This window comes from Pristis pectinata, chromosome 4 (genome assembly GCF_009764475.1).
Source record: "Pristis pectinata isolate sPriPec2 chromosome 4, sPriPec2.1.pri, whole genome shotgun sequence".
NCBI lineage: Eukaryota > Metazoa > Chordata > Chondrichthyes > Rhinopristiformes > Pristidae > Pristis > Pristis pectinata.
Window position 1 is genome coordinate 97,719,682 of NC_067408.1, and position 23,785 is coordinate 97,743,466.

The 23,785-nt window shown below is 39.0% G+C and overlaps 1 protein-coding gene across 3 annotated transcripts in view; it reads left to right on the forward strand.

Moving 5' to 3' along the window:
- The first annotated feature begins 255 nt into the window (after window positions 1–255).
- Window positions 256–23,785, forward strand: part of LOC127569467 (target of Nesh-SH3-like) — a 232,237-nt gene continuing 208,707 nt past the window's right edge. For all 3 annotated transcript variants that reach the window (XM_052014150.1, XM_052014151.1, XM_052014152.1), the window contains exon 1: window positions 256–379. In XM_052014150.1, the coding sequence (XP_051870110.1) occupies window positions 301–379 (79 nt within the window). In that variant the 5' untranslated portion in view covers window positions 256–300. The remainder of the gene's footprint in view (window positions 380–23,785) is intronic.

The following is a 23,785-nucleotide window of genomic DNA, read 5'->3' on the forward strand; positions in this document are numbered from 1 at the left end:
TTCGGCAGAAGCGCATATTCTACATAGATTTTAGAACTAAAATCTATTCAGTGTAAAATGAATTATTTTCCTCATTTAGCAACAGTTATCAAAACCTATTACAGCAGGGTGTTGGCAAGGAGAACTTACTTATACGACTTTTCAAAGGTTGCCAATTTCTTCCCCCAGTTTATGTGTGTGGCGTCTGACGACGCGGGGTCTCCTCCCACCAGGGCTGATGGTGCTTTACTTTAAGCTTCAGGCTCATTGCTGATCCAGGTCTCTAAGAGAAAGCTTCTCTTAAGCCTGCTCCTCCGCGAAATGTCTGTCAATTTTCTTTTCGTTATCTTCGGCGGGATTGTTCTTAGCCTGGTAGATAATGCAAGGATTTTGCCAAGAGGTAAGTGGAGTAGCTATTCCAGTGCCATGGTGCAAACCTGAGTTGCAAAAAGTTGTTTTAGTTTTAAATGACTGTCGCTATTTAATGATATTTTTTAAATTCCCTTACAATTTTCTGCACTTCTCTTCTGCACTTGGTGGAGGTACTGTTCCATTACTCATTTACTGATTTGTTTAATGAATATTGGCTTATTATTAGGCTGTGATAGGCGTCACTGGTGAGCAGCACCCAATATTCACTGGACCGTTCTGTCCCCACATGTACAATCTCACCATGGAGATCTGTGACATCGGAAGAGTGGACCCCTGTCAGTTTTCACCCTATAATTGGACCAGTTCCAGTTCTCCTCCAGCTGCTACAGTTGAGATCAACTAATTGACTTAGGACCTTGCTAGCGTGAATGGGTTAACCAAACATTTGCAGAATCATTGGGGGAAGTTTAATGTATATAATTTAAGTAATGACTGAAAATGAACTTTGTTCTTGAACAATCATTAAGGATGTAATATTATTCTAACCTCATATTAAACTAGGTTGCAAACTTTTGCTTATACAAATTAAAGTCAATTCTTTTAACAGCAGCTCAGAACAGAGCCTTTTCAGGTAATGCTGTGATGTTTGTATTCTACTTCAAATTTATATCTTTCAAATTGTTAGGAGCATAATTACTAATGAAAATGATAATTTACAAACCTTTAATGCTGTGCTCTCAGTTACTTTACATCCATTTTCAGAAATTAAGAATGTTTGGGTCCTGAAAACATTGGTTCATGAGAAGTAACATGCAAATGTATTACATGATCTGATTATAGAACAGAACACAAAACAGTACAGCATGGGAACAGGCCCTTCGGCCCATGATATCTGTGCCAAACACAATGCTGAATTAAACTAAATTTCTCCTGTCTGTACATGATCCGTATCCTTCCATTCACTGTATGTTCATGTGTCTAACACTCTCTTAAACGCCACTATCATATCTGATTCCACCACTACTCCTGGCAGTAGAGGATCCGTATCTTTCTATTCCCTGCATATTCATGTTTCTATCTAACAGTCTCTTAAATGCCATTATCATATCTGATTCCACCACTACTCCTGGCAGCCCATTCCAGGAACTTACCACTCTCTATGCAAAAAAAACTTGCCCTGCACACTTCCTTTAAACTTTCCCCCTCTTACCTTAAATGCATGTCCTCTAATACTTGATATTTCTACCCTGGGAAAAAGATTCTGATTGTCTACCCTATCTATGCCCATCATAATTTTATAAACTTCTATCAGGGCTCTGCTCAGCCTCCAATACTCAGAGAAAACAACCCAAGTTTGTCCAACCTCTCCTTATAGCTCATACCCTCTAATCCAGGCAGCATCTTGAGTAAACCTCTTCTGCACCCTTTCCAAAGCCTCCACGTCCTTCCTGTAATGATCAATTTGAATTCTGGACCATATTGAAATTGGAGTCAAATTATGAACATCTATGACAATTAGCTATCACGGCTTGATCTCTTCAGAGATGCATCTTTCATATAATGGTGTTATTGTGAATAAGTGAGGGAATTTACCTGCTTAATGATGTGAACAATGGCATCAAAAGAGAAAGACCTGCACATATGGTAATATTTAGTGATATCTTAAAGCCTCTACAGCCAATGGACTACTTTTGAAGTGTAATCACAGCTGTAGGAAATGCAGCAGCCAATTTGTGGTCAGCAAGCTCTTACAGGCAGCTGTATGATAACTACCAGGTAATCTGTCTTTTAATGATGTTGATTAAGGCATAAATATCATATTCAATGAGTAGATGTAATATGGTTAGATGTAGAGATGTGCTCAAACTTCTGTATCTTTTTAAATCTTTCAGTCATTGTCGAGTCTTTGAGTGAGATTGGCAATTTAAAGACAATTTGTGTGGAATCATGGACATATGCTCTTAAGCTGTGGATTGCCACAATTTGGCCACACCGACAACAGAGATATTAAATTTTTATACCAATTGTTCTGGGCTGGATTTATGTGAAAAAGTGAAAGCATTATGCTCACACATTTTGTGCTATGTCCTCATGGATTTATTAAGCAAATCATTAAATCTGATATATTTGAACTCCTAGTTTTTAACTATTTTGTTTGTGCATATATATAAACTTTTTGTGGCTTCACTCCTATTCCTTTTGTCATGATTTAGTGAAAATTCTGTGATAATGATAGTACTGGATGTAACTATCATACCTACATTTAACAGTAGTTCGGGTTTCTATTACATATAATATGTAACGTTAAAAATTGTTCTTTTGTCCTTCCACCACTAGTAGTGCTGTGGTATGTGTACTCAGCTTCATCTAGTTCATTGTCCTGTTACGACACAGCTAGAAGACATATGGCCCTGTTGCCAATTCATTTTCTTGGAAGTGAATGTAATAACTCTCATGCCATAATTGTACATTTATCCACATATCCATTAATCTTGTATTTATGTAGTCTTCGTCATAGTTTCATGGAAACAGTTGCTCATTTTTAAAAAAATGGTTAGTTTCTTTCTATTTATTGCTTGAATTTTGAATGTGTTTTGTTTTAAATATTCCATTCAGATTGACTATAGGAAAATGTCTATTGCCACGAGATGTATGTAATGAAGAAGCAAAGATTGGAGTCCTTTTAAATGCAGTAATAAATTCAGTTTTGCAGATCAGGCAACGCCTGTGAAGAAAGAAAGTATTTAGTGTTTCAGACAGTCTTGTCGTCAGAACTGAATCTTTGTAATAGTTTCCAGTTCTGATGAGGGTACATACCTGAGATTTAATATTTTGCTTTTCATTACAGAATTTGCCGACAATTTCCAGTTTTATTTGTATATACAAATAATTTTTTTCAGTCTTTTACTTTCTCAACAATAATTTGAAGAGAATACACAATTCAAAGCAAGCTAATTGTGATTGGATATACAATAGCATTTATAAATTCATCAACCTAAAGTGCCCAGTGGGGATCCATGCTAGAAGTGAGGACAGGTCAGAGATATGATGCTTCATTTCTGTGGCCCTGCCCTCAAGCTCAGCTTTCTTATAAGTTGACCATTTATTGAGAGCGCAGAATTGAAAAATTTATTGAGACACAAGAAACTGCAGATACTGGAATCTGGAGCAATAATAGTGCTGCTGGAGGAACTCAGCAGGTCAGGCAGCATTTGTAGAGGGAAATAGACAGTTGATGTTTCAGGTCAAGACCCTTCATTTGGACTGAGTAAACTCTCCATTTACCTCTACAGGTGCTGCCTGACCTGGTGAGTTCCTCCAGCAGCTCATTTTCTGTTTGATGCATTTATCCTTTAGCTGTGTTGTCCAGAAGAAGCAGCTGGCCAGCCACAAATCTGGTCACAGTGATACTGTTTTAGCCTTGTTCAATAATCTTTGTAGAAAGTGCTTTACATATTTTCAATACAGGTTGAACAGGTGATACTGTTAAATATACTTGATCAATGTATATTCACTTAACAAGTATCTAGGACAATTCAACAGCCAAGTAAACATTAACAGTTATCAAAAACTCTTCACTCACTCTCCTTTTGGGTTTATCATTTTACCAGCAAAATCACAAAAGGGTTAGAATCCATATGCATGCACTGTGAATGGTGTCAGAACCATCAGAAGTAGAAACACAATTGACCACTTGTGAAAGATTTACATGTGGTGAGTGGAAGACAAATTAGACAGCATTTTTTTTCAGTCTTTTACTTTCTCAACAATAATTTGAAGAGAATGCACAATTCAAAGCAAGCTAATTGTGATTGGAAACAAAATACAATTTCATCAATGTAATAAACTATTTCTTACTGATACTATCTGCCATCAAGAGTGCCAAAGGGAAATCTCATCATACCACAGAACTTGCAGCAAAAATTATTCCTATATCTATCAGACCTGAACTGTTTTTGCATTATACACACAAAATAATTATGTTAATTTATTGGAAAAAATCATATAATTATGAGTAGCAATATGCAGAGTTGCAGAATTAATTCTAGTTGTCACTTAAGTTCTACCAGGACTCAGATACTCTTAGAAGAAATGAAAACTTTCTCCTTAGTTCGCTAAAATTCTATCATGGACTGGGAAGACCATGATAAGTCATGAATGCTGTTCTGAGTCTATACAGCCAGATAATAACTCACTGTCACTATTATCACCATTATTAAGGAAGCCTCTATATTTTTACAAATGGCACACACTTACTTTTAAAAGGTTTCGCATCCACCTAAAAGGCAGAGTGAACCTCAGTTTAATATCTCATTCAAAACACTGGCACATTTGACAAAGCATTTCAATCCGTGGATTTTCCAGAATTGGACACAGTGCCCACACTTATCATTGCTTTTTCCATTGCCCCATACTTCTCTGAACCTGAGAGGTTGTTCTTCACTGGTCCTACAGACAACCAAGAAGGCCCTGAGTGGCAGCAGAGCCTCAAATAATGTAATGGCATTGATATGGATGGACCAGAGCTAAACTCCTCCATTAAATTCCACTAGAAGCATTTATCAGGTGGCAAACTCCCACCACTAGTAGTGCTGCTTGTTGATGCTTTTTTTTTACTTTTTGGGGGACCTGGGCAACATTGGCAAAGACAACTTTAATTGCCTGCCTTAATTGCCCTTGAGAGGGGTGGGGTGTGCCACCCTCTTAAGTTGCTGGTGACGGTATTGTCACTATGTTATTGGGGAAGCAGCGCCAAGACTTGCACTTAGTGACATTGAAGGATTGGCAATATATTTCCATGGCAGGATGTTGTGTGATTGGAAGGGAAATGCAGGTGATAACATTTTCATGCAATTGAAGCCAATGCCCTTCTTGGTGGTAGTGGTTGTGGGTTTGGGAGGTGTTGTCGGAGTAGTCTATGCAAGTAAATAGTATAAACCATAGCCAGCTGCATCAGTGGTGGAGAGAGTGAATGTTTTGGGTAAGCCATCTGTTTTTTTGTCTCAAATATTCACAAGAATTTAAGACTATGAAAAATCAAATAAATAATTTAAAAAATCAAATTAATTTGAAGCGCAAAATATTTTGGAAGGATAGAAAAATAAACAGTGCATAGAATTTTAAAAAGCCAATAAGTTATTATTTCCTTCTTTACTACCCTACAATTCCCATTCAGATGAGTGGTCTCACAAATCTGAGAGCAGAAACGCCAGCATAGATGGGGGACAGGGGGTTGGGGAGGGGTGGAGAATCTCTGCCCTTGAGCTCAATTTCAAGTCCAACAATGGAACAAAGCCATGAAAGCACTGGCACAGCTCAAACAGCAAGTTCGGATTTGCACAGGAGTCCTGAAACTTATCAGCACTCATACTGAGAAACATTGTCAGAACCCAGCAGAATTGGGGCAATTATGTTATGTGTGATTCAACATGTGATGCATTTGACTCATTTAATTGGCAGGGATGAATTCCAGGGTGTTAGAAAATGGATGTGGGGATTGTGATGCATGTCAATGAATCAATTTATGTCTGATGCAATGCAAAGAGCACACAAACTTCTTGCTGCCAGTTCATTAGCAATGATCGCACCGTCAGCCAGTGGAAGTTGTACCTATCAGTGAACTAACTCCTCAACAAGTTGGGGAGGGGGTTTTTCCAAGAACAATGAGCCCTGGTCAGCATGCACCACTTTAAGGGGAGGTGTATTTTGGCTTCAGGAACTGGTGGGTGTGAGTGTAGAGGTGAATATACCATAGTGAATCAGACACAACAAAGGAGAGCATTGTCTCCAAACAGATCTTAGTAGAAGAAATGAAAAAGAAAAAGGCATTCTATCCATGAGGTGCCAGCAGATCCTTCAGGCAAATAAGATAATACTGGGAGAAGATAGCTCAAGAGGTGAATGGCCAGGATCAAACACTAGGTACTCGCAGGGTCTCAAAAAGGCTTTGTATGCATTGTCAGGGTTACTATATGTGTCTTCAGATGTTATATCCACTAGCCTTGTATACACTGCTTAATACACTGCACCTACATCACTAACTTACCAACAATCTCTGTCAATCAGGACTCGTAGCTAACATTCATGTGTTCCATTGCACTCTCACACATTTAGTGCTGCTAGATGCCTCACACGCACATTACACAACATGCATAACTACCAGTTATTCAACCATGACAAGCACATCACCCATGCATATTGGGTGATACTCAATAAGCCATTTCTTTCCCTCTTGCAGGAAAAAAGTAGCACATATTGCTAGCAGCATCTGACTGGTGAGTTACATGCACCACCTCATCTCCATGGAGGATTAGGAACAGCCCATAAACAGAGGAGTGGTGGACAGCAACAGAACTAAAACTATTGAAGATCCTCATCAATAGTCCTTCTTGCAACACACCTTGCCCCCACACCTTATCCTCCAACCTCTGCTGATTTACAAGCTGCAGATGTAGTAAGCATATACCCTTTGCCTTTGCTACCCTCGCCACAACCTAACCTTCTGTCTTTCTCTTCTCAGATAACAAGTGACCAGAAAATAAGGCAAGAGCCAGAAGACAAAGATGAAGATACTCTGACATCTGACTTAACACTCTAACCTCAGATAAACACCTAATTTTTCCTTGTCCTACTTTTAATTAATTCACAAGGGTAGAGTATTTATTGCTCATCCTTAACTACTCTTAAGTTCACTGGCTTGTAAGACTATTTTGAGAGGTAGTTCATATATTATTATTTATTTGGAATCAGAAACAGGCCAGACTGTGTAATGACATCTTCTAACAATAATCTAGCGGATTCCTCATTACCATTATTGATACCTGCCCTTCGCAGATTCAACCTACTGAACTTTAGTTTCCCAGCTGCTATATGATCCTTAGTTCGGGGTCTCTGAATTACATAACCACCATGTCACTGTACCCCTTAGAAGTTAGCTTAAAAGCAATATTTGCGTGTGATGTCATTGAACATGACTAGCCTGATCCAGGGCAGAAGAATTGGTAGTGCAGATCAATACTTCCTGGAAGGCAATTATTGCACAAATACAACTGCAGACAATGTAGATGAGTACCTAAATGGAGCAGCCCACAGAAGAAACATACGGCAGATCACCATGAAATAGTTGTTGCATTGGCAAGCCTATCAGAAAGCTTATGTGCAATGTCAAGTAGTTCAGCATCAACCACGCCATAGGGCTTTGCATGAAGCTTGTAACTCAACTTTTCCAGCATGAAAGTGCTAGACGACACCAGTAGCACAACTGTGGAGCTAGCTACCATTGCAGAAACTGATAGCCAATGTTTTTCAATACAGAAAAAGCATAAGTCACTCAAAATCAGGGTGCTATACTGGAGGTTTGGATTGCTTCCATTGTGGCTCTGGTTCTAGTACTCAAAAAGCTTTGTGGGATTTTGTAGTGGTCCAGCAATCTGTCCTCCATTAGATTACAATGATTATTGATGCACTTCTTCAGGCCAGCAGCAGTGGTTCCACGGGGCACAAACTTGTAGTCCTCACTGAAGATGACAGTGTTGTTCATGCTACCATTGCTACACTGCCGGTATCTGCACTTTTGCCTGTCAGTTAGCCTGTCCAGATTACAGCCATAATTTCAAGATTGTGGATTCTGAAGCCAGGCTACTCGGAACTACTCAAGGTCATCCTTCAGGGACATTTGTAGCCTGCTTCACTGCAAGTGCCTTCCATCTACCATGCTGCAGCCACTGAGATAGCAGTACAACAGGCAAAGGATCTTGGAAGATAGGCACTAAGAGAATGGACAAGGGTGATAAATTGATATATCTGATGGTTGTTCTCATTTGTTGCTTTGGTATGGAATGTTTATTTTGGTGTTGGCTTTTATTTTTGTCACCAGGTGCTTAGGAACAAAGGGAAGGTGAACTGTGGGATTGTGAAGAATGGGGAATGAAGGGTTATGTTCATGGGTAATTAGCTGGTCACAAACAAAAAGTCCATAGAGGCTTTGAATATGGCTGTTCATTCCTCTTCTTCCCCCACCCCCACCAGTTATGCATTTACTGTTCAGCTAACGTAGGGCTGATGTTCATAATTCTGTGGTTATGCAGCATACAGCAGAATATAATTAACCTCAAGACCTGCTCTGGCAAGGACTGCACATCCAGGGCAATCCAGCTATTAGAATCTTTGTTTGATTGCACCAGTGTCCTGCCTGATCACAAGTATGTGGGTTGGACAATGGAATCAGGAGCCATATGGTCATGGATAGCCCTTCTTGTTCAACAGTCAATCAGTACCTCCCCGCCCCCTTGGTTTCTTTGCAGGGGCTACACCTTAATGCCACAGTGGACATGGAAAATGAGTTCACAAAGCTTGTGGATGCCTCGTCCTTGAAGTAGGTGGTACAGAGAAAACAGTCAAACACCAGCTAAGCATGAGACTTGAGATCTCTTCTGGTTTCAGTATATTCCCGAGCTGATACGCAGCAGCTCCAAAGTGAATAAGTGCAATCAATAGCACCTTTCGGCATTGCAAAGCTCTCAGTCCTGTCAAAGCCACATGCTTGCTCTACCTGGTGCTCCCTTCCAGGGGAGAATGAGATGTATTTAGGTCTTTAGAGTTGCCATGAAGTTCCTTATGAAATAGCACAGGGAAAATGGATGTCTCCAACTCTAGCTTGGAAGAAGCCTGGTGTATATAGACATTGTGACTTCTTCAGTCACTGACAAAGCAGACATTGAATGGTTCTGTGGTTGGAGAGTGCTGTATTTCATTTTGAGCCGCCTTACTGTAAAGCAGGAACCTTGGGTATTATTCTGCCTGAGCTGGGCATGTGAGAATTGTTCCAAGAAGGACTGCTTCGGAGGGCACTTCTCCTCCTCATTCTTCTAGCAGGCTGCCCGTGTACTCTTGCTCCCTGCCTTACTGAACTCTTAGAAGAAAACCTCCTAAAGCACCTGTATCCAGAGCGACTGTTTGTTGCAGAAGTATTGATGACTTCAGAATGATTTGGTTTTGATGGAGATGACGGTTACATTTTACTTCAGATATGTTCACTCTGTCTAGAGGCTTGGAAGATCAATTCAGAGAAATAACATCCAATCCACCTCCCCTCTCCCCCCACCACCACCTTCCCCCCGCCCCCCACACCTCACAGCAGTTGTGGAATTTAAATTAATTTACTAACCTGGAATTTGTAACCAAAAATGTTACCTATGATGACCAAGAAAACTAATGTACTGTCATAAAAAATCATCTGATTCACTAATGACTTTCTTGGGAGGAAGTATGCAACCCTTACCCAGTCTGGACTACCTGATTCCAGAGCCATTCCATGTAGTTGACTTTCAAATGCCCTCTGAAATAGTTGTACCAATATTGCTCTGTTCAAACACTGCAGGAGTTCAAGAAGGCAGATCACCACCACCTGCTCATTGGCAGTTGGGGATGTGAAATAAATGCTGATCTTGCCAATGATACCGACATCCTGAAAAATAAATAAATAAAACAAAAGTTACAACTAATGCCCTCATTCAACAATGGATATTGGTCCAGTGATCTGTCTCTTACCTCATACACATTTTCCAATGTGCTGATCCAAATCAAGTCTATTCTGCTCTGCATGAGAATTGATTCTCATGGAAATTAATGGAATAGATACTTTGTATGGGCCAGACAGAACATGTGTTGAATGGTATTTAATTATAATGTCTGTTGTGCATGCCAGACTACACTATTGGTTAAGGGTGTTCATTAAAATCCAGTACAGTAGAACTAACAATCAGCATAAATATGAGTGGCTGGTAAAATCAATTAACCATCTCAAGTAGACAATGGGATTTTAATGTGAGGTTACCATTGTAGTATAATTAGAACTACTAATTGTCCCTCTTCTCTCTCTTTTCTTCCCTTTTCCTTTATATTAGCAATAATTGAGCCAGGAAAAACTAAAATCTATTCAAGCCAACTCTCAATGTGGCTTGGCCTGGAATCACAGAGAAAGAAAAGGCAAGCCAGTAGACAAGTTCTGGCATTTGCTGACTTTCCTTTAGTACATGTTAGCAGCATATTTTGAAAATAGAGTACTGTAGAGTATATGATAAAGTAATTATTGTGATATAATATAGAGGGTTCAGAGAATATTGCACAATCCTTATTTTTGAGGATGTAAATTACCTCAGAATGAGGTACCCAATGGAAATACATAGCTTTTAACACATTTACTGATTTTTAGTATTAATGGAAGTGGTTATAGATCTTAATGCAGTTACAATCAAATTTTTAGCACTTAGTTCTCACTTTAATTCAAAGTTCATATTTTCAGTTTGTCTTGGCTTGAGTTTTGGCTAGGATAGACTTCTGACTCACTCAGACCTAGCTCCACCTTGGGAATGCCTTGTTAACTAATTTTTGTTTTCTGTGACTAGTATTTATGCATTGGTTCTGGACTTACTATACAAATAGCAGTCAGTCAGTCAGTAATTTAGTATATGCAAAAGTTCCTTTCAAATTATGGGTTTCTTCACCAAGGCTTTAGTTTTTACTTTACAATTTCGTATCGGGATTTGTAGCCTGTACTATGCCACCTGCATCTTTGGCTCCTAAAGCTGATCTTCGGTATAACCTTTATTCTTATTCTTCCCTGAGATTTCTGATCAAAACCTTAATGGAACTGAATGAATGGTAGATAAATATAATTTAGATCTATAATGCTAGTGACCAAAGATGAAGTTGCCCCCTATTTTATCACTGTTATTTTAACAAGACAAATCAAAGTATGGTCATATCTTTAGTCCACAATCACTTTTCTATCACACATGGAAAAGTACTATAAATGTATATTGCAAGCATTAACTGACATGATAATATAAAGATAATATAAAATTAATGTAGGCTTTTTTTTCAACATTGAGGATTATCCCTTAAGTCTTGAACTCTTGAAAAGTCTTGAAGTCTTTAATATCTATGCAGATATTTTTATATGAAACAAATTATTGCCTGACATATTCTTATATGACTTATCACAGATTGAATTCAGTGACTGATTGCACCTTTACCCCAGTGATCATTATAAAATAGGTATTATCTATCCAAAAAGTGAATAATTGCAGCTTTCTTTCCAGAAATCTGAAAATTTTTCAGATCTGATTTATGACAATTGGTTGTTCTTGGCCAAAAATGTCAACATTGAACCTTTTTGTTATGGAACTGTTGCTTCCCTTTTCTATATTTCTAATTTTTCTCTTTCTACATGTGACAGATGATTCTGAGCTTCAGGTCATTAGATAATAGATGCTTTATTTCTGATGCTGGAATTGTGGAGACATTATTGAGCCGATGAAAATGACTAGTTAGCTATAAACAAACCCCCTATTTTTGGAGGGAGCTTAACTATAAAGTATCCAAAATTTCACACATGGGTATAATTTATTTTCTTAAAAGGATTTCACTGGGAAGATCACCCAACTAAAATTTAGTCTTTTATTCTTGCAGATATTCAGTCTGGCACTATTTATTTCCATAAAACTTTACTAATTTGCAGGCTCTTGTTACTGGAATAAAGTGATACTGGGGGATTTAATTTCTGATTAAGTTTATGGTCCTTGAAATTCCTTTAGGCTTGTTTTCAAATCTGAAATGGCTGAGAGTGCAACCTAACCAGGAATCCCTACTCAACCCCAAAGTTGGGGCAATGGTATCATCAGTATTAATCTGAATTGTGCAAACTGCTGGTGACTGTCACAACTCCACAGGCAGTTTGTTGGAATAATATGAAAATCGGACTGGATGCCAGGAGGGTACTCCTCTTGACTGGGGCTGAGGGGTCACAGCATCAGGATACAGATTAAGAATATAGGACCAAGGTGAGGAAGCATTTCTTCACTCAGTAGGTGTTGAACCTGCAGAATTCTCTACCACAGAAGGAGGTGGTGGATATATTTATGAAGGAGGTGGAGAGATTTCCAGAAACAAAAGACATCGAAGGGTATGGGAAGAGAGCCCAAATATGGTTTTGAGATAGAGGATCATCTATGATCCTCCTATTTATGTTTCTATGGATCACTTGCCTTGCCAGCAACAGACTGATAGTACATTTTGGGAGGTACATGAACCTCCCACAGGGGTGGATATATTCAGGATACCTTAAATTCAGGGAGCATTCTTGCTCCGCAGAAGCATTATAATTAAAACATAAGTAAAAGGACATGAATCCTGAAATGAGCAGACCTGGCTCAATCCATTAAATAGTGAGGCTCACCATTTCCACAAGGAAGGGGACTTATGCTTGTTTTAGGCATGTACTCACAAATCCACTCTTACCAATATGGGCCATCACCATGAAAATATTATGGATCTGATGTTAGGCAATAAGTGGCATGAAGTTGAAGTCACTCAGACTCTACTAGCTTTCTTATGGTTGCTTCATGTACATCAGTGTGGAACTGTACCATTTGTTATCTTTACATATACCATGGCCAGGATTGATTTGTATCAATCCTGAAGGAATTCTCAAGGAAGAAAGAAACTTACCTAAGGTTTAGAAAGCATGGATCAGTCAGGGCTCTGGAGAGTTACAAGGTAGCCAGGAGGGAGCTTAAGAATGGACTTAGGAGAGCTAGAAGGGGGTATGAGAGGTCCTTGGCGGGTAGGATCAAGGAAAACCCCAAGGCGTTCTACATGTATGTGAAGAATAAGAGGATGACTAGAGTGAGAGTAGGACCGATCAGGGATAAAAGAGGAACCATGTGCCTGGAGTTGAAAGAGGTAGGGGAGGTCCTTAATGAATACTTTGCTTAGGTATTCACCAGAGAGAGAGTGAGCTTGACGTTTGTGAGGATGGCGTACGACAGACTGATATGCTAGGGCAGGTCGATGTGAGGAAAGAGGATGTGCTGGAACTATTGAAAAACATTAGGATAGATAAGTCACCGGGGTCGGATGGGATATATCCAAGGTTATTACAGGAAGCTAGGGAAGAGATTGCTGCACCTTTGGCAATGATTTTTGCCTCCTCACTGGCCGCAGGAGTAGTGCCGGATGATTGGAGGGTGGCAAATGTTGTTCCTTTGTTTAAGAAAGGAAGTAGGGATAACCCTGGGAATTACAGACCAGTGAGTCTTACTTCAGTGGTGGGCAAATTACTGGAGAAGATTCTCAGAGACAGGATTTATGGGCATTTACAGGAGCATAGGCTGATTAGGGACAGTCAGCATGGCTCACGAGCCTGAATGAATTCTTTGAGGATGTGACAAAGCACATCGATGAAGGTAGAGCAGTGGATGTGGTGTACATGGATTTTAGTAAGGGCGTTTGATAAGGTTCCTCATGGAAGGCTTATTCAGAAAGTCAGGAGGCATGGGATCCAGGGAAACTTGGCTGTGTGGATTCAGAATTGGCTCACCCATTGAAGACAGAGGGTGGTGGTAGATGGAGCATATTTTGCCTGGAGGTCGGTGACCAGTGGTGTTCCGCAGGGATCTGTTCTGGGATCCATGATCTTTGTGATTTTTATAAATGACTTGGATGAGGATGTGGAAGGGTGGGTTGGTAAGTTTGCTGATGATACAAAGGTTGGTGGTGTTGTGGATAGTGTAGAAGGTCGCTTTAGATTACAACAGGATATTGATAGAATGCAGAGCTGGGCTGAGAAGTGGCAGATGGAGTTCAACCCGGATAAGTGTGAAGTGGTACACTTCAGGAGATCGAATTTGAAGGCAGAATACAAGGTTAATGGCAGGACTTTTAGCAGTGTGGAGGAACAGAGGGATCTTGGAGTCCACATCCATAGATCCCTCAAGGTTGCCACACAGGTCGATAGGGTTGTTAAGAAGGCGTATGGAGTGTTGGCCTTCATTAGTCGGGGTAATGAGTTCAAAAGCTGTGAGGTGATGTTGCAGCTCTATAGAACTCTGGTCAGACCACACTTGGGAGTATTGTGTTCAGTTCTGGTCGCCTCATTATAGAAAGGATGTGGAAGCTTTAGAGAGGGTGCAGAGGAGATTTACCAGGATGTTGCCTGGATTGGAGAGCATGTCTTATGAGGATAGGTTGAGCGAGCTAGGGCTTTTCTCTTTGGAGAGGAGGAGGAGGATGAGAGGTGATTTGATAGATGTGTACAAGATGATAAGAGGCATAGATCGAGTGGACAGTCAGAGACATTTTCCCAGGGCAACAATGGCTAACACGAGGGGACAGAATTTTAAGGTGATTGGAGGAAGGTATAAGGGCGAAGTCAGGGGTAAGTCTTTTACACAGAGAGTGCTAGGTGCGTGGAATGCACTGCCCGCAGAGGTTGTGGGGGCAGATACATTAGGGACATTTAAGAGACTCTTAGATAGATACATGAATGATAGAAAAATAGGGGGCTATGTGGGAGGGAAGGGTTAGATAGATCTTAGAGCAGGATAAAATGTCGGCACAACATTGTGGGCCAAAGGGCCTGTACTGTGCTGTCGTGTTCTATGTGCTATGTAAATGAGATGTGTCTTGCTGTGAGAAATTATATGAAACAAGACCTCTCTTAGAGATTTATAAAAAATCAGAGTGAATAAAGGTGTTTTCTTCTTCTCATTGAGAGAGAAAGAAAACAGGAATTGAGAGTAGGTGGATGGGTTGAAAAGGGAAATAGATGAATGAAAAGATAGGGAAATGAGAGGGTGGGAAATCCCCCTCCCTCCCCAATCTTCACTCACAGCAGAACCCACAGTTAAAGAAGTTATTCACATGTTAAATGTAATATTTTTAACAATTTAAATTCCTAACTGTAAAGCAAGTTTGAATCTGTTAACAAATCAAGTGCTTGATAGTAGGTGCAATGTGGCTTGGTTCCTACTGCAGCCTTTTATTAGTTTGACCATGCCAGACCAACCAGTGTCACTCATCTTTACTGCAGGTTGCAACAGACTATTAAGCAAATTTGGTAAATTACTCTGAGTGGGAGAGGGTGAAGATAAGGAAACCTCCTTATACACTCAGTTTAATAATGGACTAAAAGCCATGTGTGATTGTTAAAATGCTAGAGGCTGTATTTTTTGTTTGTTAATTGTTGTCAGCTGGAAGGAGTCATCTGGCAATACCACCATGTGCAGAAACGGAAATATGTTTTCACAGACATCACAAAGAACAGGAAATAGTTCAGGAAAATGATTATCAGCCTGGAAAATAAACCTCCCAAATTGGGACAATGATTCACTTTCACTGACATAGTGAAACAAATACTGAGTGTAATTTTTGGATAAAATAAGTTATTGCCTCATAAATGTCAAAACTATATAATTAAATATACAAAAAGCTTTCCACTTGTTTAACATATCTTCTTCACAGTGCCCGTCACAACAAGTGTGCACTTTACAAAAAAATCTACTACAGGGACTATTTGTATTGACTACAGCTTATGCCCAATATGCCAAACTAGTATACTTCTAGAAGATTTTATTATAGTTTTGATTAGTGGAGTTGAGATCTTCAGTACAAACACTGAATTTGTAGAACATTTTTGACAACACACTCTAAATAAGTTGTGGTCATGAGACTGGATATCAATCATTAATGGATGGTGCAGTGGTGGCAATGAGGTTGATCTTTGATGTCAGAAGGGAAAGCTATTAGCAATAATTTGATGTCCAGAAGCATTGGGAAAAAGGATGTCTTATTGGGAACCAAAGGAAGATACATAGAAAAATCTAAACACCAGATAGAGCAAGGCAGTGGACACAATTTGAAAGTTGTGACAGGAAAATTTAGAATTGAGAAGTATTTATTTTATAGAGAAGATGGTTAACATCTGGATTGGGTTGCTAGGACACTGACCTTATTTAAGAAACATTGAATTCTGCAAGGGGTGGATAAATAGCTTGGTGAACTGGAAAGAGGAGATCAAGTTGAATAAATAGTTACTTCATTCAAATCTATCTTTTGATTAACTTTTGCTGTGTTGTTTATTTCTTTTGTAATATGTTTCATACTATATTGTATGCTCTGATCAATGTGTGTGCACAGCTAATGCAAATCTAATAAATATTAACACCATTTAGTAAAATCAAATTGATTTCAAAATGTTGTGCACGGATGGAAAAATATTTTTCCCCCAATAAGTATGCCTCTCCAATTAAATATAGTCAAGAAAAGTATGATAGATTACTTAGTCATTTCTGAAGGATTGCCTTGTCAAATGGGTCAGTACAAGGAGTAAAGTTCTAACTATTCTTTAGTAATTGTTTTCCAGCGGATGTGTCTCTATGGAAACTGTTATAGTTAAGACTTTACAGATCATTATTAGTGACATCGTTTGCCTTGTAACATCAAATTATTTTGACATGTTCCAGTAAGAAAGCAATTTTAATTTGGCTCTAGGAAGTATTAAATCTTTCTTTTTTCTCCCAAAGCTGTGCAGACAAATCTTTTCCCAAATGCAAGTTTGCTGCTTTGTAATTTCATCAAGTACTTCATGTGAAGTTGTGATAGCTTTTATGCATATCACATGATAACTAGCTAACAACAATTAAAGCCGTTATTTGGTTGTCCCTCACCCTGCAGAGCAAATACTTCTTATCTGCCCTAAATTGATAGTGTCAGTCAAAGAGGTTACATCAATACCAGTTAAAAATATAATTAAAAATTTTCAATTTGAGAAGCAATATATGCAATTAAGAACATCTTCTGAGGTAGAGGCTGAAGAATACTACTGTGGAGACACCCAATCCTGGTAAAGTGTTTGATACTGACTGAATTTGTAAAGTTGTCTTTCCCTAACATTACATTCTCAAACAGCACACAATTCATCAAAAATGAAAAAAGAAATTGGAAAATAGGTGAGGAAAAAGAACAAGATGCTTTATTTCATCTCTTTTCAGGTGACATTTCAGTATATTTATACATAATACCATCGTCAGGTATAAGGAGATAATCTAGTTTGTACCATACATGTAAACCCACCTCCATTTTGGCTGGCCGGTCCACATGACAAACATTTAAAGGGAAGAAGCACCTTCCCATTCTATGTCAGTCCTTCCAATAATTAGAAATGGTTCTGTTCAGTAGGTCTGCATTCTCGTGAAGCTCTTATCTATGCTATCCAGCAACAGGAAGAATTTTAGCGGGACCCACTACAATAGTGATTGAGGAAGAATAAGATAGAACTTTTATAGAGGGAAAAATAGAAACTAGGATAGATATTTTTAGGTGGGAAAGATGTTAGAAGAAGGTAGGGAGGTGAAACCGCTAACATGATTAGATAGGGTGGGATAGGCATGAAAGTATGTTAATATTTAAAAAAAATTCAAAGGGAAATTGGATGTATACTTAAAAAGAAAGTATATTGCAGGGCAATAGGGAAAGGGAATGGGAAATGGATTAACTGGATGACTAACAGCTGGCACAGGCATGATAGGCTACATTGCCTCTTATTATGCTGCAAGACTCTATAATTAGCAGAGGAGAAACCAAAAGTACTAACATTAATGGGAGTTGAGGATGAAGTGGGATGTAGGTTGGATGTGGGGGGGGGGGGGGACGACAAGTAAATAGCAGCAACAATTGTTATAGGAAGAAAGAATGATGGCATTAATGTAGTAGGGAAGGAATGGAAGAATTTCAACGTTAACTGATGGAGGGGAAATGATTGATAGAATTAACTGGGGAGGGAAGACCAAAATAAATTAGCTGAGGGAAGGCATAGAGAAAAAAAGGGGCCAGCTTGAGGTTTAAATCACTGGTTTAAATCAAATTGCTGGTTGAAATGAGACAGTGCTGTGTGTCAACATAAACTGAAAGTGTTTGAGGAAGAAAGTGTAAAAGAACGTGGGGGTAGATGGTCTTTGTGAACTGAGTTCAGAGGGGATTGACTACTTCTGTAAACTTGGAATTGGTCCATAGCTTTGGGCATGAAACAGCAACTGTATGCAGAAGTCATTGTCCACTTTGTCTTTTTAAGAAACAAACATCAATTTGTTTTTCCTTCCATTTAAAATTGCTTAAGATTAAAAGATTTCTAAACTAGATCTTCTGGCAGTGCACTGGTAAAGTTTTCCTCTTTCAACATTAGATTTGTTGCTTTGAGCTTTGTATGTTATTTAGTTCTCCAATGTATGAAATGGAATGTTGGATATACCCACCACTTCAGCTTCAAAATCCATGTAAGTAATCACTTACTCATATAATAGACTTAAAATTACAGGCTTTTCAACATCTCAGGGGGCAGTATCAGCCTTTGTAGAAGCTGTTGGAGAGTGTTTGTTTTCTTGGTTATAGCCCTACTTGTTTCTCATTGTTGAATAATTTCTTAGCTACATCGAAACAGAAACAATAAGAAGTTTAGGGAGAGAAGGGACATGCCAGCTAATATCAGGACAAGTCATTCCATCAGAAAACATATACTTACAGTAAATTTGGTTAAATCAAAAACTGTAATTTTTTTTTATCCAGTAGATGGAGCGTTAATGAAACTTGCATAGGATTTGGAGTCATTTTTGTCTAGAAATTGGACTGTGAAGCAACATGTTTTTGTGTACCATGCAATTCCATTTCCATGAAAAATAAGAATAGTGAGAAGTGAATGTTTTTCCTTCCAGGTTCTCCATGTAGCTAATGAGCTAAAACATAAAGTTGCCCTCATATGCACAGTGGCATCCAGTACATACCTGGACACCACTTCTGGGATTGTGGATCAAATGTGCTTGGCTTTTGCTGTCCATTAGCCTCTTATACAGAAGCTGAAATTCACACTGTCTGTTAGGCTTGCTTTAGTCTCACTGTATTTCAAGGAAAGCTGCCTGAGTAGTTCTCAGCCTGTGAATTCTGGCAGATAAACTTTTTAATGCATGCATCCATCTCTTCCTCAGTCCCTCCGTAGTAAAGATCCCCAATCCACCTTCAACATGCAAAAATATCTCATCACCTCACCACAAACCTACTAACCACAACATCTCAATGCCTCCCAGACCACTGATCTGCTTCCTAATCTTCCTTTGGTTACTCATCCACTCAGCTGATTCCCCAGTCCCATTACTGATTAGTTACACTTGCTTTTCTGAAATCTTTAGCAGCTGGCCTCCTCTTTACAAACCTTTAAAATTCAGCTGCAACCCTACACTTCTAATTCTGGCCCGTCCCCTACCATTATCATCCTGTATCAATGATTACCCTTCTGATCCCTGATCCTTGCCTACCCATCCCAGAGCCACTCCCCTCCATGGATCTCTTTTACTGTGTGACTCAATTTAACTAATTTCCTTTGGTGGGACTTGGGAGTCTAGTGCAAGGCTGTTCAATAATGCAAGATGATATAGATTATGCTGTTGAACTTCCCACCAGTGGTCTATCCAACAAATTGTTCATTGGTTTGTTACATACTGAATGCTTAATAAGTCCAAACAGATGCTGTTCAATTTCTAAGCATTTATATTTGTACCTTTATTCAAAAAAATTATGGACACTTAAGACATGTCTTTTACTTTAACTGGATGCACATAGCAAATCATAAAGTCTATACGCAGTGCTCTTTCTTTATAAAAGGAATATGGAAACATTACCTGTAATTACTGGGTCCAGAAAAGAATACTGTCAGTCTTCAAAAAGACATTTGTACAATTTCCAAATATAGGTAAAATTTACAGAACACACTCTATTTACAGACTACAGCAACTTACGTGATGAGATGTCTTTATAATGATGCATAAATTTGTGAAAAGTTACCAGGCAAATTCAGATATGGTTTACAATGAGTACAGGAATTCAATGTTTTGGAAAAAAGTAAAATATTTTCAAACATGTTTGTAAAAGACTTAGATTCCTACAAAGAAGTGTTAATTTCTTCCTCTTAGTATAAGTTGATATTAATATTTGGAGACACAAAATACAGCAAATGCTGGAATCTGAAACAAAAAATAATTTTTTGGAAGCTCCTAGCATGTCAAGCAGCATCTGTGGAGGCCAAGGAATGGTCAATATTTTGGTTCAAGACCCTGCATCAGGTCTGAGAGTGCAGAGAGAAGACACCCAGTGTAAAGAAGTGAGAGAGAGAGAGAGAGAGGGGTGTGACAGAGGCTGTTAGATGATGTGTTGAACTAGATCAGGGTGGGATGATGAGCAGATGAAGCCAGGTAGGAAAAGGGGGAGGGTACAGTGTTGAGACAGAGGTTGGTAGGTGATAGGTGGGAGCAGGTAAGGGTGGGGTGGGGGGGGGGTGGAAGTTAAGATTAGGTGGATAGAACCAGGTGGGGGAGGGGAGGAGAAGGGGGAGGATAGAGACAGAGGCTGATAGGTGGAAGCAGATAAGGGAAGGATGATGGGCAGATGGAACAAGGTGGGGTAAGGAGAGGGGATAGGAAAGATGAACCAAGGGAAAAGAAATCCAGGTGGCTAGATATGTCGGTGATGGGAAGATGGAACTAGCTGGGGGACTGTAACAAGTCTTGGTAACAGGGGGCGGGGAGGGGAGCAGATGGAACAGGTGAACAAAGGGAGAGAGAACCTGTGTAGACTGGTAGCAGTGGGAGAGGAACACAGGGGGTGTGGGTTACCTGAAATTGGAAAATTTAATGTTCATACCATTGGGTTGTAGGCTATCCAATGGAATATGAGGTGCTGCTTTTCTAGTTTGCATTTGGCCTCACCCTTGTTATCCACCCCCACCTGATTCCATCTGCCCATCATCCCTCCCTTATCTCGTTCCACCTATCACCTACCCAGTCCCTACCCTCCCTCTCTCCTCCCCTCCCCCACTAACTCCACCTGCCTATTGTCCACCTCCCCCTCTCATCTGGTTCCACCTTTCACCTACCAGCCCCGTCTCACTCACTTCTATATGCTGGCTACCTTTCCTCTACTCTCTCAGTCCTGATATTAATATTTGTCTTGTTGCACTCCAAAATGTGCTATTTAATTTCAAGTTGCTTTGGCCAATTTGTACATAATACTTTGGCTTGATAAAAGCATATATAAAAGATTTCCTTAAGAATAAAATAGTTTAAATTATAGCTTCACATGAATGTTATTGCCCTGGAGAAAGTTCTGAAAGCACTGACTAAGATAATCCTGCAATTCGGACTCTGGACTAGATTTGCTTTCATTGGGAAGAGAGGCCTGAAGCTGCAGCTATGCTTCATGTTCCAAGATGCCTAGAGACATAGGCAATGTAAATGTAACAAGCTTTTGTTGTGAGTACTGAAATAAATGACAAATTGCACGCAAAAAATGAATCCAAAAGTAATGCAGTTTGAAAGTGTGAAAATATATTCTTTTGAATAACAACTGATAATCTCTGCACAACAGGTCATGGCTTGCCCATTGTTGCACTTTACAATCTTTTCATTTGTTAAAATTTTGTCAAGGTAATATCAACTATTGTACAATAAATTGTGGAAAAGCTATTTGTGAAAATATGTACTTTAAATGATACTATATCAAAAGTTGAAGGCTAATAAAGTAGTGGCTTGGACCTGTATGGAAGATGGCTTTCAAAATGGATGTACAATGGCATATGTTTAAGATTTAGAACCTCCAAGCATGCTTATACATTAGGGTTCTTGTTAGTAGTTCAAATTCAAGCAAGTGATATTGACATCATCATTCATAAGCTGAGAAGGGAAAGAGATTTTTGGTTGATATAAACTTTATGGTTGTCACACTACAGAAAGGATATGGTGGCAACAGAGAGAGTGCAGAAGCGATTCACCAGGATGTTGTTTGGAATGGAGGGCTGTAGTTATAAGGAAAGATTGGACAGGTTGGATATATTCTCAATGGAATGGAGGAGGCTGAAGTATGACCCTATTTTATCGGGGTTTATAAAATTATGATAGGTAGTGTGTCTTTTTCCCAGAGCAAGGGAATCTAGAACTAGAGTGCATAGGTTTAAGGTGAAATGGAAGAAATTTAAAGATCTGAGAGAGAGAGGTTTTTCATTCAGAGGGTGGGTTATCTGGAACAAGCTGCCAGTGGAGGTGGTTGAGACAGTCACAACATTTAAAAGGCATTTGGACAGGTACTTAGATAGGAAAGGTGTAGAGGGATACAGGCCTAATGCAGGCAAATGGGACTATTGTAGATAGGCATCATTGTTGGCATGGACAAAGTGGGCAGAAATGGCCCATTTCTGTGCTATATGATTCAATGATAAAAACAGGCAATATTGTAAATACTCAGCAGATCAGAGAGCACCTGTTGAGAAAAGCATGGTTAATGTTTCAGATCAATGACCATTTCACTGATCCATGGTCTTTTAGTCTCGCTTTGGGGTTTTGTGGTGTTGCTACAATGCAAGACAACAGGGGCTAAACCAGTGCATGATACATGTAAATTTGAAAATCACTGTCCAATTTTTGAAGATTTGTACACTGTGGCTAGCAAGAGTTTGAAACTGGTTCAGTAGAATATTGTCAAATCTTAGAGTGGTTGGTTATAGGGATAGATTGCAAAAGTTGGGATATTTATTTTGGAGAATGGTAGCTTATTGGTTGATTAAGATTTTTAAAGACAAAGGGATGGAATCAGTAAGTTAATTTAGTTATTCAGGCTATGTGGAGTTTTATAAGATGAAGAATCACCATAAAACAATTTGGTTAGGGACTAGGAGCATTTTGCTCTTTAGAACTGATTACTAAAACCTGCAGTGGTCATGAACTTGCTCTTGTTCTTTAAAAAGGAAATGCAATATCAGCCTGACTGAGGTGGGAATTTCCAGAATTAGAGATGAAGTGTCTAATCAGCAGGAATTATTAGGTGTTATAGAGAATAAATGTTCATTGAAATTTTGCTTGATTGCTTTGGCATCTGAAGAAGCTTCCCAGAAAATTTTCCTAAATGGCCTGTTTTTGGTATTTTCCAAAGGATTTTATGGTTATTGGGTGAATTAACATGAGGTAACTGATTGTTCTTTTGTGTGCATCATGATAGAGGTATCCTTCAACCAACTGTCTTATTAATATTGCATAGCATAGCAAGTTAATATATTTTTAAGTGGCTAATAGCAATTGAGTAAGTCAATTGTTACAGGTTTGTGACCTGACCTGTTTTTGTCAAATCCTTACAATGAATTAGTAAAACACTTTGTATTCATCTGTAACTTCTTCATCCTGTTTCTTTCTAGGAAAACAAGTTACATCAGTCATCTTTTTCAGCCTTTCTTTGTGAAGGTGATGGAATTTGCAAATCATTTCTTTTCAGTTATGTGTTTCAAATGCTGAAATCAGTATCACACACTTCATCAGAGAGTTTGCACTATTTGTCAATATCATTTATTGAAATTATAATGAGAGGCTCAAAGTTATTCAGCAACTATCATACTCCAAGATTCCTTCATTGCTGCACTGGAATATTGTTTCAGATTTCTCTCAAATGAAAATTAAATCCAGAATATTTCAATTCAGTGTCATGAGTTGCCTATTGAGCCACATCTGACATCTTGACATCAAAAGTCTTTACTGAGTTCCCAATCCCCCATTTCTTATCCCTTTAG